The sequence below is a fragment of the Habropoda laboriosa genome, unplaced genomic scaffold (assembly GCF_001263275.1).
Source record: "Habropoda laboriosa isolate 0110345459 unplaced genomic scaffold, ASM126327v1 scaffold38, whole genome shotgun sequence".
Taxonomy (NCBI): domain Eukaryota; kingdom Metazoa; phylum Arthropoda; class Insecta; order Hymenoptera; family Apidae; genus Habropoda; species Habropoda laboriosa.
The window spans coordinates 755,294-772,305 of record NW_017100163.1 but is presented as its reverse complement, the minus strand read 5'-3'; the positions used below and the strand labels follow the sequence as shown (position 1 = coordinate 772,305).

At 37.1% G+C, this 17,012-nt stretch overlaps 1 protein-coding gene across 1 annotated transcript in view; it reads right to left on the bottom strand.

The window, feature by feature from the left end:
* The window catches only part of LOC108578481, a 35,590-nt gene that overhangs the window by 17,224 nt on the left and 1,354 nt on the right, over window positions 1-17,012 (bottom strand). Inside the window, exons 3-4 of the mRNA XM_017941829.1 lie at window positions 299-338; window positions 30-195 (exon numbers count right to left, since the gene is read on the bottom strand). Of these exons, the coding sequence (XP_017797318.1) occupies window positions 30-195; window positions 299-338 (206 nt within the window). The remainder of the gene's footprint in view (window positions 1-29; window positions 196-298; window positions 339-17,012) is intronic.

Below are 17,012 nucleotides of genomic sequence, written 5' to 3'. Positions count from 1 at the left end.
GTATTTTGTAAAAAATTCTCTAAACGCACCAGCCGTAATTTCCTGAGACGGTAAACTCCATTGTGCAGACTTTTCCACGCACCACAAAAACGAATCAACGAGTTTGAAGAATATTTGACCTACCGAAGTCTGCGACGTGGTGATCACCACCGATTCTACCCATCCTGTGATACCTTCTGACGGCTTCGGTGGCACCTAACGAATTAAAAAGAAACAGCTGTGTTTTTATATTCATAGACTTAATCAGTCCCATTTTATGTTTTCTCTGTCTTATACGTTTGCAATACATATTACTCACAACGGTAGCAGTTCCTTCCTTCTCCATGGTTAAATTCGATCTGAAAATGAATGCATATTACGAATACATCAATTACTATATTAAAAGTTACAGATATTCAATTTATTCCAGGTAATTAAACCTTTTTTTTTTAATTCTCAAAGGAATGGAACGACGAATTGCAAAGGAAAATATAATATTAAGTAATCCCATAAGTTCGTGACATTAGGAGAAAGATATTCTAATGAAAAAGTAAACAAGCTTTACAGCAATGATATAATGGTTCTATCAAAAAAGTGGGGAGAAATTGTCGAACGAAAAATTTTCCTAAAATTGATTTAAATATCGGTATAAAATTCAGCACGGACTTAATTAACACCGTGTAGGTTTACGGGACGCGTCATTTTGACGCATTTCGAATTTCACAAGGAAAATTACAGAAATCGTTTACATCTCCCTCCTACCTCTTACGCTTATTATGAATTTTACATAAATATATAATATCACATAGTTTCATTGTTTGTTACGGGTTACGCTTTGTGTCCTCACACGGAGCGTAATATTGGTGATACGTCGTACTCCAACAAGTCCGATAGGATTGGAACCTTCGACGTATGTGGCTAATACGTCGTTCTCCGAAGGATGGAACAGTTGGAAGGTTTTGAGGACAGTGCGTATCGTAATGTTTGATATATCTCGAGCGGTGAAGATATATCCTTGTGAGTTTAGCTGATTCGCTACTAATGTTACTCAGGAGAGGCTTGGTTGAAATGAGCGAGTCTGACTTAACGAAGCTATATATTCTAGTATAAATGCGAAGTTACAGGTTGCTTCGATCCAATGATCGGTTACAATGATAGTTAAATAATTAATTGGTCAATTCTCGACTGGGCGAGGATATTCCTTCTCGGTTTACGCGCCGAGCCGCGGGGGTGTTTTAGACCGTATTGAGAATATAGTAATTCTATGCTCGAAAGGGACTACAACCCGATCTTGCTCGCGTTCCGACTGGCGGAGTAACGTTCTGGTAGAAGACTGAGCCCGCGAGCATGAAACGTCGTGCCCATATATACACCAAGAATCGTGGTTTTTGGTGGTGGGGGCCGTAGATTTTTGTAGGAACGGAATGCGTTCGTTTACCCTATCTCGAGGACCTTTTCTAGGAGGTGCGCGCAAGGCGGAAGTCTCGGCGCCGCCGTGTCGGCTAGTCTGCGTACGTAACATGTTTTTAAATAAAATAAGTTGTTTTTTAAAGAAAATATGCGGTTTCGTTCACTCGTCAATTTGATGCGTATCCGTAGAGATACTCTTCGTTCAAAATAAGAATAACCTCGTTTCGCGCATGGGACGTGCCTAAGGCAGGGTTAGAACGTCCAGACCCCCACTTAACTGCCTTACCCTCTACTACGCTCTCTGTCTATGCGCAGAACGGACGAAAATCGATCCGAGAGCGAGGTTATTCTTATTTTGAACGAACAGTAGGTGTATAAGAAATTTCCGTAAACCTAGTGTCAATACTTGTTTGCTACGACTATTAGTGGTTCTTGCTCTCTTGGAAGCTCACTAAAAACTGGAGTGAACTTTTGGTGGACATGAGTGGTGGATCCTTTTCAGGACCATTCTTTGCCCTTGACCCATCGTACAACCTATCACCACTTCCCTGTACTAGCACCCCTAACGTGTTCCTCCTTGGAAGGGGTACAGTGGTACCTGCCCTCACATTTGGCAGGTAGAAATTCGACAACGGTACGAGATTTTCACTAGGACAAGCCTCAGTCCGTGCTTTGGGACCGTTAAGTCCCATTCTGTTCTGTTTATTACTATATATGTCTTAAGCTATTGAGGGACGAGCGAAATGTTGAGTGTTTAATGGATCTCGAGTACACACGGTGCAATAAAATTCGTGGTTTCTTCGTGCAAAAATGAGCTAAAATTGTAGAATAGATTTAATTAAATTTTGTTCGAGAAAAATTGTTAGAAATTTGATCGAGTACGCGTTACGGCTCTTACTATTGCTCGGATTTACGGATATCCGAGTTTTGAACATCCGGGCACTTAGATACCCACAAAATTTATATTCGGATATCCGGATATCTGAATACTTTCCAGTATCTGTACAGGCCAAAGCCAAATATGTGTGAGTGATGCAAAATACAAACGATCATACATTCGAAACAGAGAACTGAATGTGGTTACTTATACATATATGTATATATGTATGTGTGCAGGCTACTATCTTTCATTTGTCGGGCGATCGCAACTAACGATTCTCGATAATTAATCGTTGTCGTTAAGTCGTCAGCTACATACGTTACGTATTGAAAGAATAAATTAAATACAGGGTGGAGCAAATAAAACGTTACAAGCCATTGCAGATATCAACTTGAAATTTTCAGGTGATAAATGGTGTAGAGGGGCTAATACTTTAGAATGTAGAATATTGTAGGGGTGAGTTTCTTAACGGTGGGAAGGGTGCCATCCCCATTTGTTTTAAATGGGATGACATATTAATTTTTCAGAAATATATTCAGAAATATATTATCAAACTTAACAACTTTTATCTAAGGCATTTTTTTTTATTCTGCATAGTTAAGGAGTTGTAGAGGAAAATATCTAATGCAAGGGTAACTCCATGTAGGCGTCGAGAAATATCAAAAGAAATGTATTTTGCTTTAAAAATTATTTTATTAAGTGGCTTAAATTGTGTTGTTCGGCATCTTAAATGTCAATACGAATGAATGAACTTTGATTTTTTTATGGGGCTACATAGAGGAGAAAGAAGAATTTACACCGCATGTACATAAATCCATAACTCCAGCAATGTTATCAAATGTCCACAAAGACATTATCACAAGAATAAATGCGCGTGTTTAAGCGAATAAGCAACTCATTGAACATCCAATAAAATAATTTTCAAAGCAGAATACATTTCTTTTCATATCTTTTGACACTTACACGACATCTATAATTCCTTAACTATGCAGAAAAGTTGTTAACTTTGATAATATAAACTTAAATACATGTAAAATTTTACATTATCATAACGTTTTTTATGATTTTATTGCACGATTTATGAACACTCATCGACCCTTCCATATTATCCGAGGTAGGCTCGGTCCACATCACCTCGGATAATCGAGACTCTACTGTACACGATAATCGTTGGAAGAAAGTAGTGGATAAAATAATGAAAATTTAAAGAGAATATAAGTGAAAACGGAGATCATGATAAGAATTTGCAGAACGACAATTTGCGATGAATACATTATACAGTCCTATCTGAGGGTTCGGATCCTTATCTTCTTATACAGGGTTATCCAAATTAAGTGTCACATCTTCCAACATAATAACCACTTTCTTTAGGTGGACGAACAAATTGAACAATATGAACGTGGACGATATCTGGTTCCAACAAGACGGTGCCACATGCCACACATCAAAGGAAACAGTTGCTCTGCTGAAGGAAATGTTTAATGGACGCATAATTTCACGAGGAGGAGACATCAATTGGCCACCAAGATCGTGTTGTTGCCTCGCAAGAAATCGCGACGAACCCTCGGTTTGGCGGATTATCGTCATAAACTTGTTCAATTACACTTGGCCGCCAGACCGAGGTACCGGTCCTCTCGCGCGTACCGTACCCCCCGTGGAGAGGTCACGTGCGCGGTGGAAAGTCACGCGGCAACACCTGGGAAAAACCCAAAAATGGGGGTTTTCTAATGTTAAGCAACAATCTGGTCCTTAGGGACCACTTGACTCGCTGCCATAAATCCGGCTACAGGATACGCCTTAACAAATTTATTAATTCTAGAACTCCTGATTTTTATTGTAACGGAATAGGAACTCTTGTAAAACGTTGGAAAAAGTGTATAGAATCGAATGGAAATTATTTCGATTAAATGAATTCATTCTAAGCAAAACTACACGTCTTTAAATCTCATCTACAGAAACTACAATTTATTCCCGGACAACCTAAAAGAATATTTTGTAGATAAACACGTAGAAGGTATTTTAAGGTCAACTTTTTTTTTTTTTAAATAAGATCATATGTGTTTGAATACACCAGGCGATCCAGCTCGTCATTTCCTATAAAGAAGTATTAACACATTGACGTCGGGGCGTTTGGAGCCGCGCTTGGGATATGGGTACGGGGTGATTTCGCGTCTTTCCTTTCAATCGCGTTACGTTGAAAGAAACTGCTATGACTTTTTAACTAATTAATATTTTTCAAAGAAATTTTTGAGGAAAGTACTAAATTACCTTTTCGTAAAACGTATACAACTGTTCGAATTTGTGAAACATCTGGTATGGCATTTCTGAAGAGAAATTCAACCATTTATAGCGTTTTATAAATTTATTTTGAGACAGATATGTGAAAATCTCAATGATGTATTTCCGCGTCATTCGAACTCAAGTCAAAAGCCTGAATGGCTCATATGTACGTCATCTGATGCTAATGCGATAAGCTATCTATGCCGAAAAACTATTCGTAAACCGGATCACCGAAGTAAGTCGTGAAAATTCACTCGTATAAAGCTGTGTCTTCGCTATATAACACTGTCGTGTTATAAAACAAATTGTTTTATAACCTTGTTGTACAACATTCTTTTGCAACTTGTTACAAGATTATATCTTTCGATATCATAGCAACGAATCTGTAACAAGTTTCTATTTTTTCCTTTTCTCAGCTCACGTTGAAACTGTCAAATCAACATTCGCATTTATTTTTCCTATTTCGGTTGAATCCATCTCCAGCTCACGCAGCATGCCTCTTACTTCTGTCTTTCAAATTCATAAACGTAGTATTGAGGATCTTTAATTAGCGAATACAGATTGACTCAATCGACTGCAGAAATGGAATACAAAAAAACGGATGCGTAAACCCGAGTGAAAAACAGTTACTCAGTGCTGGGTTGTCGCACGACTTCTTAAAATGCGGAAAAACATACGTTGAAAGAAACTGCTATGACTTTTTAACTAATTAATATTTTTCAAAGAAATTTTTGAGGAAAGTACTAAATTACTTTTTCGTAAAACGTATACAACTGTTCGAATTAGTGAAACATCTGGTATGGCATTTCTGAAGAGAAATTCAACCATTTATAGCGTTTTATAAATTTATTTTGAGACAGATATGTGAAAATCTCAATGATGTATTTCCGCGTCATTCGAACTCAAGTCAAAAGCCTGAATGGCTCATATGTACGTCATCTGATGCTAATGCGATAAGCTATCTATGCCGAAAAACTATTCGTAAACCGGATCACCGAAGTAAGTCGTGAAAATTCACTCGTATAAAGCTGTGTCTTCGCTATATAACACTGTCGTGTTATAAAACAAATTGTTTTATAACCTTGTTGTACAACATTCTTTTGCAACTTGTTACAAGATTATATCTTTCGATATCATAGCAACGAATCTGTAACAAGTTTCTATTTTTTCCTTTTCTCAGCTCACGTTGAAACTGTCAAATCAACATTCGCATTTATTTTTCCTATTTCGGTTGAATCCATCTCCAGCTCACGCAGCATGCCTCTTACTTCTGTCTTTCAAATTCATAAACGTAGTATTGAGGATCTTTAATTAGCGAATACAGATTGATTCAATCGACTGCAGAAATGGAATACAACAAAACGGATGCGTAAACCCGAGTGAAAAACAGTTACTCAGTGCTGGGTTGTCGTACGACTTCTTAAAATGCGGAAAAACATTTGTTATATACTCGGCATCGTCCCACGATCAACGGACCCATGTCTTTTATGGCCCGGCCTGGGCCTACGTTGAGCAGAGAAACTCGCAGTAGGAAAGTAAAAATTCAAAATATAATCTATTCTCAATACGTGGGGTCCCATAAGACGCGTTTCTCACGAAACAATTTCACTAAACGAACGGTCCCTTCTCTCATTTATTCCGTTTTATAATTGTGAAAAATGGTATCAAACAATAAATAAATGCTTTCCGGTCAAGGATAAACAACAGCTAGAATGAGATTGTTATAAAAAGGGTGTGTGCACGGCTTGTTCCACCGCTGTCACCTTTTTATTAAAGGATTTACGGCTCGCGTTCCGAACGGTCGTCGGCAGGCTGTCAGGTGCTCGCGGATTTCGACCGGTATCACCAGCCTTGCGACGTCGTTCGGGTTTTGGTCCTGATATAAAAGCGCGTGTTTCCCGATTCGCGGTAGACGTGGGTGTAGATAGGAGGGCTCGGACGTGCCAACGTATGGTTAACGAAGGTAGCCGAAGGAGATGGACCACTCGGCGTATGGTTAACGCTATGTGCCACCGGATATGAAGGTGTTTGGTATTCGCGAGTCGTAGTCGTTGATATACCTCGAGCGGTAAAGGTATATCTGTCGTGGGGTTAGCTGGTACGTTACTATACTACTCAGGATGGGTTTGATTGAATATGGACACGAGTAGTACTCTATATTCCTATATTCTATTATAATTACAAAGTTTAACGTTAGTCGATTCTTGACTCGGCAAGAACCTCCCTTCTCGACTTTACGCGGTGAGAGCGCGGAGGAGTCGTAAACAGTACTATTTTGATTGACACTTACGAAATACGTACGCGACGTTTTATTGCTCGAAGGGGACTGGAACCCGATCTTGCTCGTATCAATACTCTGACGGACAGAGTAACGTTATGTTCAAAATCTGACTTAGAGACTGCCCCCGATCGTCGAAAATCCTGCCCTTTTATACACCGAAAACTAAGATTTTTGGTGGTGGGGAACGTTAGATTTCCGTGGGAATGGAATGCGAGCTCATCCCTTGGCTTGGCGACTATCGGGGGGGTGCGTGCTAGACTAAACATTCGGCGCCGTACGTTTCGGGTAGAACGCGTACGTAACAAGATGATAAACCATTTGCATATGGCAGATGGCAAATGTTTCGTAACTGCATCACACTAGTTTGGACCGACTGACAACATATCATATAACAATGTTTTATAATTATCTTTGATCTTTACCGACACTTGATAGATAACATATAACTTGCTATATAATACGAAAAATGTTACATAATATTTTTCATTTTCTTTTTCTAACAAGTTTTGTAACATTGCTACATACATAACGTGTTATGTTATACAAGGTGGGTCACATAAAACAGGCCGTTTAATTATCTTCTCTAGCTATGGTGGTGCAAGAGAATTTTTATACGTACAGTGACTGATCAAATTATTAGAGCCACCTGCAAGAAATTCACGGTTTTACATTGTAACGATTAATTTTCAGATGAAAACTTGGTTATACTGAATTCTTATTATTTTCTTTTATGAAGCGTTCATGTTTACCAATTGCAAATATACACTTGGCAACAGTTTAGACAATATTATCCGTCATATGGACGTTATTTTGCATTAGTACTGCAAATCGCCACTTGAGAACCACGCGTTACAGTATTGTTGGTTTATAGATCTTGAGCATTTGAATTTTTCTTGCAGTGTTTTTACTACTTATAATGCATAGTAAATTACTTAAAATGTATGGAAAAATGTATCAAGGCTGTAATTGCAGCAAAAGATAGCGCTACCAAATACCGACTTTATTGTTACTTCTTAACTGTACTTTTGATAACTACATAAGCTAAGTTTAACTGGTTTGTGTACCATTAGTGAACAATCGTTAATTAAAAATTATGTAGTGTGATTCTATTTCTACAGAAAAACAAAAAACATACACTACCGGCCAAAAGTTTGGAATCACTTGCCGATTTCTATTAAAATCGAATATACCGGTAAATTTTGGAATGATCCATCGTTGATATATCAGATGTTAACAAGTTGGAATTATATTTTAAGAGATTTCAGCATTTTCTTATGTTCATAATACTATTATATAATTCATACACTCAGTTTAAGGCAACACTCGGAATGAACTTTTCTACTGCCGGGAAAGATTTTTTTTTTTATAAAAATTTATGCGATGAGGCAGGGTGAGTGCCACCTGGAGTATTTCCTCCTTATGCACTAAAAAAAGAATGAAAATATGGCGTACAAGCCATGCAGCGGGATGCAGAAGCAGGAAAAATTGCAAAAAACCTGCAAAAACAAACTTTTCTACTGCCGGGAAAGATACTCTGTTTTCGCCTTATATAGGAATTCGCGATTCTTTTGTTTACCAATAAGCGTCGAATGTTACAATATCAGATTCCAATTGGCTGGTCCGGGGGCCGTAAATTAATAAATTTTATTTTAGGCTACCTAATTTCTCCAAATTCTTTTAGAGTATAGGGCGGATCTACGCCAGGTGACTCTACCCCAAAAATCAAGAAACAAGCCCCACAGGCGCAAGCCTGTTTAAAAAAAAAAAATAAAAAAAACATTGCCACCATTCTTGTGAACAAAGGCGTTGAAACGTGATCACCAGCTAAAATTTTAAATTAATACTTTAAAATGACAAAAAGAATAGAAATTAGTATTGAAACTCGAAGTGCAATTATCACACTTAGAAAGGAAGGTTACTCTTTGCGGAATATTGCAAGGAAATTGAAAGTGTCATACAAAGGCGTGCTGGGTACACTAAAACGTTTTGCGGATACTGGTAGTTTGAAAGACAAGCCACGGTCAGGAAGACCCAAAATCACGTCGAGAGCTGAAGATGTAAGAATAAATATTATTTGCAAACGAAACAGACGACTAACGGCCTCGGAAATTCGGGTAGGACTTAATGATAGTAGACCGAATCCAATATCTCTGACCACGGTGAAAAGGCGACTAAGAGGTTGCAGGTTTAAATGGCCGTATAGCAGTGAGGAAACCATTGCTTTCGTCGAAAAATCGTAAAATGCGGTTGGATTGGGCAAAAAGTCACAAAAATTGGACACCTACGGACTGGGGTAAGGTTCTTTGGACTGACGAATCCAAGTTCGAAATATTTGGGTCGCACCGAAGGATATTTGTTCGCCGATCTGTACAAGAAAAAATGTTGCCAGAGTGTATTGTACCTACTGTCAAACATGGTGGTGGTTCAGTTATGGTCTGGGGATGTTTCTCAACGGTTGGAGTAGGAAACCTAATCAAAATAGAAAATACAATGAAAAAAGGAGACTACAAACCAGCAACACGCTCTAACATCAGGTCACCGGTTAATAGGTAGAAATTTTATTATGCAGAAAGATAACGACCCTAAGCACTCGTCTAAATTGTGTAGCGGGTCCTTATTGCAAAAAGAAACAGAGCGAGTCTTGAGGAATATGGCATGGCCAGCACAATCACCGAATTTGTGGGAATTTTATACCGGATTTTTGATAGAATTTTTGTGGGAAGAGCTCGATCGGAATATCCGGTTGCACTGTCCAACACCGAAAGGACACCTTTGGCAACTACTACAAGAAGCATGGAAAAATTTAAAGTTTGAAATACTCGAAAAACTAATTGCCAGGATGCCCAGAATATGTCAGGCTGTCATTAGAAGTCAGGGCGGTTTTTTTGATGAGAAGGCAATTTAAAGAAAAATATCTATTTCTTCGTAGAAAAAATAATATAAAATGTAAAATATTTATACAAGGGCGTGCAGGGTACAGTAAAACGTTTTGCGGATACCGGTAGTTTGAAAGACAAACCACGGTCAGGAAGACCCAAAATCACGTCGAGAGCTGAAGATGTAAGAATAAATATTATTTGCAAACGAAACAGACGACTAACGGCCTCGGAAATTCGTGTAGGACTTAATGATAGTAGACCGAATCCAATATCTCTGACCACGGTGAAAAGGCGACTAAGAGGTTGCAGGTTTAAATGGCCGTATAGCAGTGAGGAAACCATTGCTTTCGTCGAAAAATCGTAAAATGCGGTTGGATTGGGCAAAAAGTCACAAAAATTGGACACCTACGGACTGGGGTAAGGTTCTTTGGACCGACGAATCCAAGTTCGAAATATTTGAGTCGCACCGAAGGATATTTGTTCGCCGATCTGTACAAGAAAAAATGTTGCCAGAGTGTATTATACCTACTGTCAAACATGGCGGTGGTTCAGTTATGGTCTGGGGATGTTTCTCAACGGTTGAAGTAGGAGATCTAATCAAAATAGAAAATACAATGAAAAAAGAAGACTATAAACAGATACTCGAACAGCACGCTCTACCATTAGGTCACTGGTTAATAGGTAGAAATTTTATTATGCAGCAAGATAACGACCCTAAGCACTCAACTAAATTGTGTAAAGGGTTCTTATTGCAAAAAGAAACAGAGCGAGTCTTGAGGAATATGGCATGGCCAGCACAATCACCGAATTTGTGGGAATTTTATACCGGATTTTTGATAGAATTTTTGTGGGAAGAGCTCGATCGGAATATCCGGTTGCACTGTCCAACATCGAAAGGACACCTTTGGCAACTACTACAAGAAGCATGGAAAAATTTAAAGTTAGAAATACTCGAAAAACTAATTGCCAGGATCCCCAGAATATGTCAGGCTGTCACTAGAAGTAAGGACGGTTTTTTTGATGAAAAGACAATTTAAAGAAAAATATCTATTTCTTCGTATAAAAAATAATATAAAATGTAAAATATTCTACTTATAAGTATTTTGACAAATAAAACTTCCTCAATTACTTTGCAGGCGTTCAATTTTTCTTAGAAATATCCTGTTTCTCTTAATTTACGTAGTGATTCCAAACTTTTGGCCGGTAGTGCATTTTTCGTATTGTGGCTCCACCCATTATAATTTTAATGGTTTCAAAGGATGAATAAAATGGAAAGCCATGCCATTCTTTTCTGTTTTTTCAGGGTCACCTATGTTTTTGTACATAAATATATATATTTTTCCATTATAGATTATAGCAGACATTGATGTACATTGCATAACAATATGAGCAATATGATCTTAAAATGACCTTAGACTCTAAAAACTGAATCAAATGTAAAACTTCCTTTCATTTGTTGCCGTTTCTTCCATCAAAAAGATTCTCCTTCCATCTTATTCACCTTTCGAAACCAGTTAAATTACGTATAAAAATTTCCTCGTACCACCATAGCTATTTGGAGAAGATAATTAGGTGGTGTAGCGCACCTAGTATATAAAATAACCAATAAATGTACTTTTCCGTGCGACTCGACGATGTACGCGCGGCGAGGCAGGTATGAAGAGTCATAAAACTCTTGCCTCGCCGTTGATTGATAAAAGAGCGAGTTCTTTTGGCAAAAGCAGTCTTTTTACTCGACTACCCTTGGCAGACGGGTCATAGCTATCCTGACCCAAACGCATCGAGCAAGCTCTAAGACAAGCTCTCGCAAATCAAGTTTTCTTCCTTACCGACACCATCCTACGTTCGGCTTTGACAAAACTTGGCAGACGGATCTCAGCTATCCCGACCCAAGCGCATCAAGTCAAACATCCTCGCTCTAACTCGCTCCTCAAAACCTTGCTCGTACGCCAGTCAGATAGCTACATATCACTATCGAAGGCCGAGTAGAAGAACGCGTTACATGCAGTGGCCTGTTTTACGTGGTCCACCATATACAGTAAATTCTCTACAAGTGTCAGTCAGTTTGGATTCTACAAGTGTCAGTATAGATGGTCCTACGCCTATGTTATCTCGCTCGCTGTCAGTCAAGCGTGTAACGCTACACCACTCGGTTTCTTTTACGAGATTTCACGGCTCGACAATTCATAATAGAAAAATATAATTTTACTTTTTTCATCTGAAATTTTTTTTAACATGTTGGTGAGATTTTTCTGATGAAAATATCAAACACGACATAATTTGAACAACATTTACTTATTCACTGTCACACCAGACAGTGAACGTGTTAATAAGTAAATGTTGTTAATACGTGAAAAACGTAAAATTAAAAAAGTTGGTATTTATCACTGTCCTTGTCTACGTTCGGCAAACTACAAAGGCGGGCGCGAGGCTCGAAAACGTAGTCCCTGACTCTACAAGTGTCAGGTTTAGGTTCCTTGCGGACTGACAATTGTGGAGAATTTACTGTATAGTGCAGTCACAGCTTAAGAAAGACGCAAACCAGTACATCAGCTTCTTCTCGTGCCAAATTAAGAACGTGATAGAATGTACAAATTAACCAACATTCGCGACAATTATTATAAAACACTATAAACGTTTAAGAAATTTAGAAAAATAAAGACAATGAGAAAAGTACAAAGGCAAACAAGAAAAGAGGTGAAAAATTGTCAGAAGAATAGCTTACTCGCATAATCTTCTCCTATATGTAATATGCTATACAAATAACTTCAAACGCTTCACAAACACTATTAACCGTCAAATGACTATTGACGAAGGAACAGCAAACGTTCATTAAATATATCACTCGACAAACGCACATCTTTCCTCGCCTGATATATTCCATATTTGACTCGTTACATGTCCAGAATTATCCAGAGAACCACGATTTTCAATTCTTTTTTCAGCAATGGAACATGGAATTCTTCTCATAAAATCATATAAATAGCTACGCGTAATTTCTTTCGATCGTTGTACAACGAGTAAAGTACAATCTGGCAACAATATCATCGCTTGACCTCTAGCCGATTGTTCTCTTGGCGGGAAATTAGAGAAAGAAACGTCCAATGGTTGAAAGGGGTATCACAAAATCTCGAGGTTATCGCGTGAAACGTTAATCCAACGTAAAAGAATTCCAGAAACGTTTTTCTCATTGTGACTCCTCGTTACATGCTTCCCTGAAGAATGATAAGAAAATTCTGTCTATTTCGAAATCCGTAAAACTTCAGTTGCAGGGTTCGAAAGCACAATGTTCCAAGTGTGAAGAAATAAAATTTTCAAAAAAAAACATAATACCCAAAATTTAAACATTATTACAGTCTCCAAAAAGAACTCTACTTCTCTCCCCAAAAATTCTGCCAATTTTATTGATAATTTTATCGAAAATTCCACTTCAAGCAGAATTTCTCGTTGAATTGCAACACTCTTCAAATTACGTACCGTGTGAATCATCGACTCTTAATAAACGAAGCGTCGCAGAGAACGTTAAAACTATTCTAACGTGCAGTTATTCGCGACTCTAAACTGCATCATCCTCGAACCGTACAGGAATAATAGAGCCATTACTTTCTCGGTGGTTTCGTGATAGAGACACGTTAGCCTATGACACGAACCTAATAACATTTTCGACTTTGTTCCTAGCGTGGAGTGTATGCACAGTTCGTTGACGGATTCACGTGAATAAAACTCTCTTCCATTAGGCCGTAATGAGTCGGTAATAAATAAACAATAAGAAATGCAGCAGTGATAATTCACTATCAGAAAGGCATGACCCCACATCCTATCTCTTCGACACTGTAGAAACTCTGATGATGCTCGGTGTCCCCGCTGGAAAACTCGACGTCTCGCGGTGTGTGAAGTTAAAAAGAACAATTCCTCGTCATCGATCCAACAATAGAATGAATTTTTACGCGATCTCCTTTGAAGAAAGGAGGATGAAAGAGTGAAGAATGTTTCTTCTTTCTAAAACAAGCTCGTTTTAATCGCACACTGTCGTTCGCGATTACATATGTATTATGGAAGTATTATAACTGATACGTAGAGTGGCTCTTTTTCCTTTCAAATTAGTAAACAAAATATAAAATGTGTTTTTCAATCCTTTAGACTAGAAGCTTTCCTTAAGAGCGAATCCTACGTAAGACGTGAATTGATCTTGTAAAACAATAATGTTTACAAAACATACATTGCAGCTCGTAACTATTAGGACAACCGTTATGTTGGTATAGAAAGTATTGTCACATATCAGTAAAAATGTATCGCTACTTAACGTTGATAATGACAACCGAATTAATGAAAATTTTACAGGAAAAGTAGTTTAAAATTTGCATCTTTCCAATAAACTCTACTTTTCTCCCAAAAATTCTACCTTTATCAAAAATTCGAATTCAACATATTTTTCATAGTAAAAATTTGTATTCCACTTTGAATGCACTGTAATGTGAAATCCTGTACAAGTAGAATTTTATAAAATATAATCAGTAAAATTTCAATCGTACAATTTGTTTAAATTCACTCCACTTTTGCACCTGTCTAAATTAAGGATCACAAATGGTACATTTTCTTTCTAAATATCTTTCTTAATATTCACCAGTAAATCAATTTTACACTCTCTTTTTCAGCTAAAAATGAGTCAGTGTGGCTGAAAAAATATGGCCAATTTACAGAGCCGGTTATGTTTTAAAACCTTACTTCTCACAAACAACAATATAAAAACGAGAGGTCGCTGAAAACGGAAACGCCATTTATGAGGGTCCGCTATTCATCAGGACGTCGACATCGACGGAAATTTCTGCAGATCGCTAATTTATTAAAATGGATCATTATGGAAATGTAGACTTTTATTTTCGATAAACTTCAAAACTTTGATCAACTGAAATAGATTTGTTCTTTTGAGACCTCCTAAATGATGTTGTGTCTAAGGGCTACAAAAGTATAAATACGGCCCTGGAAATTTACTAACGATACATCCAGATGGCACACGACGTCTTAGTCCATTTTACGTTCATTTTTGGTCTGAACGTTTCACCTGGACGTCTTGAAGACGTATAATTCAGTATGTTTAACGCATGTACGTATAAAAAGTACATCTTTAAGGCGTTGTTTAAGTCATAGTCCTTCGCATTAACTACGTTTCAAAGTCACCAATAGAATCTACTTTTAAATACTGTACCTATTTCTAGGATCCTAATAACTTTGTAACGAATCCTGTCCTACTACATTGTACGTAAACTGAGAATAGAGAAATGGAACACGAATCGATTGAAAGTTGAGATCCATGGAGATTATCCTGATTAATTTAATAATGTCTATTGTAATACTTATTGAGTAATCAAGTAAAAAGTATTCGAGAGTGATAGGAATGATTTGATCTTTAGCTTGAGATGAGATAAACGAGTGTCAGAGGAAACAAATATTTCCTGGTCATGTGTATTAATTTCCTACGAAATTCGTCTCTCTCCAAAAATTATGGACAAGGAAAAGAAATTCCTTGGTAAGGAATATGTTTTATTTCTTTATCAAAGTTTTGCATACGTTAATTGATTTAAAGAACAACTGCTCAAAATCCAAGGATTCCGTGTAATGAATATTTACGTAAGTTCAGTGGCATTCAACTTTGTCACTCCTGGGATGTATCATAAAAAAAACCTAGAGAGATATATGATCGATCGTTTCTATAAATTGTCAAGGTGAGATAAAGATAAAACTTTGTCTGCAAAACACTGTACCGAATTGATCGTTCTTAGTCACTGGTGACATTTTTTATGAAACATAAACGCTAAAAATAAACCTGATGAACGTTTCTGACATATGTTACTTCAATTTTATTCAAATTTGTTTATTTATTGTTCTAGTCAAAAAGGACACTTAAACAGTTGAATTCATCCACGAACACGAGTGCACGAAACGGAAGTTACAGAAACACGCATTGTTTAGGATAGGCGAGTGCATATGTACTCGTCGAATTATCATGTTAGATTTTCGTAGAAATTCGCGCGAAGAAAAATTTCGTTTACAGGTTTCGAGATATTTTTAAACAGTGAATCATATTCTTAAAGGTTACGCCGGTTAATTACATGTTTGCAAAGTAAGCATTCTTCGTTGGGAAAATTTGCTAATCTTTAGTAAATCGCAATACAAGCTGAAAACTTCTATTTTCTTACACTGCTTGCATAACCTTAATTATATCTATGAAAAATTGAAACAAGCATTGAGAGAAATGAAAACAGAAACATAGTTCATCCTTGAAATATCCGTTCTGACGGAATTAGAGCAAATAATTAAAATTCAATTTCTATTCCAATTCGAAGAAAAGGGAAACTTTTCGTTTATCTTCCCTGTTCGATACAGTAAATTTGCGAAAATAGAATCACCAAATGTAACACATTAAATGCGACACATTATTTAAATCACTATAAATCAGATCGCACATTTTATTCTTAAACATTCATTTCGCTTGTATTAAGTTGGGTCGGTACAATTATTAATTAGATCAATTCTGAATGAAAATTCACCTCTATTCAAATATCACGAAACCGATCGCGTATCGTGTATAGCCGATACGAAATACTTCTCGTCGAAGTCGCAACAAGTCAGAAGCAAATAAACAATAAAGGAAAGTAACGATAAGTTGCTATCTAGAAGGCATGACCTAGCGTTATCCGTCGCAGAACGCTGAAACTCCCATAACTAACGCGTAAACGTGAAATAAAAATGTTCAGGAATGTTACTAAAAAAATAATATGACATATAATGTATGCACAACTCATTGTAGATTTTATCTATATGTATATACGTAGGAAATTATGCTTGAAATTGTTAACTGTTAAAAGGGGAGAATACAGTGTTGAATTAAAATTTATTTTGGTAAAAATTGATAAAAACTTACACAGTACGGATCATTTCTCTTTCGATATACACTACCGGCCAAAAGTTTGGAATCACCGAGCATTGGAATTTCCAGAAAAATTTCCAGAAAAAAGTCGAGCGACTTTGAGAATTTTTTATCGTTCGAATCAATTGATATGAGATAAATTGACAAATGTAGAATTGAGATAAACTTCAGATCTATAAAAAATTAGCAGCAGATTTAATAACGATGAAAAGTGGGAGGTGATTCGAAACTTTTGGCCGGTAGTGTACGTATATTGTAAAGGGTACATTCCTAAGTAACACACGCTTTAAATTTCGCGATGGTCTGTTTTAGTTCTTCAGATATGCGATTTTGAAACATTATAAAAATAATATTCTTAGAAAAAGAAATTTAGCC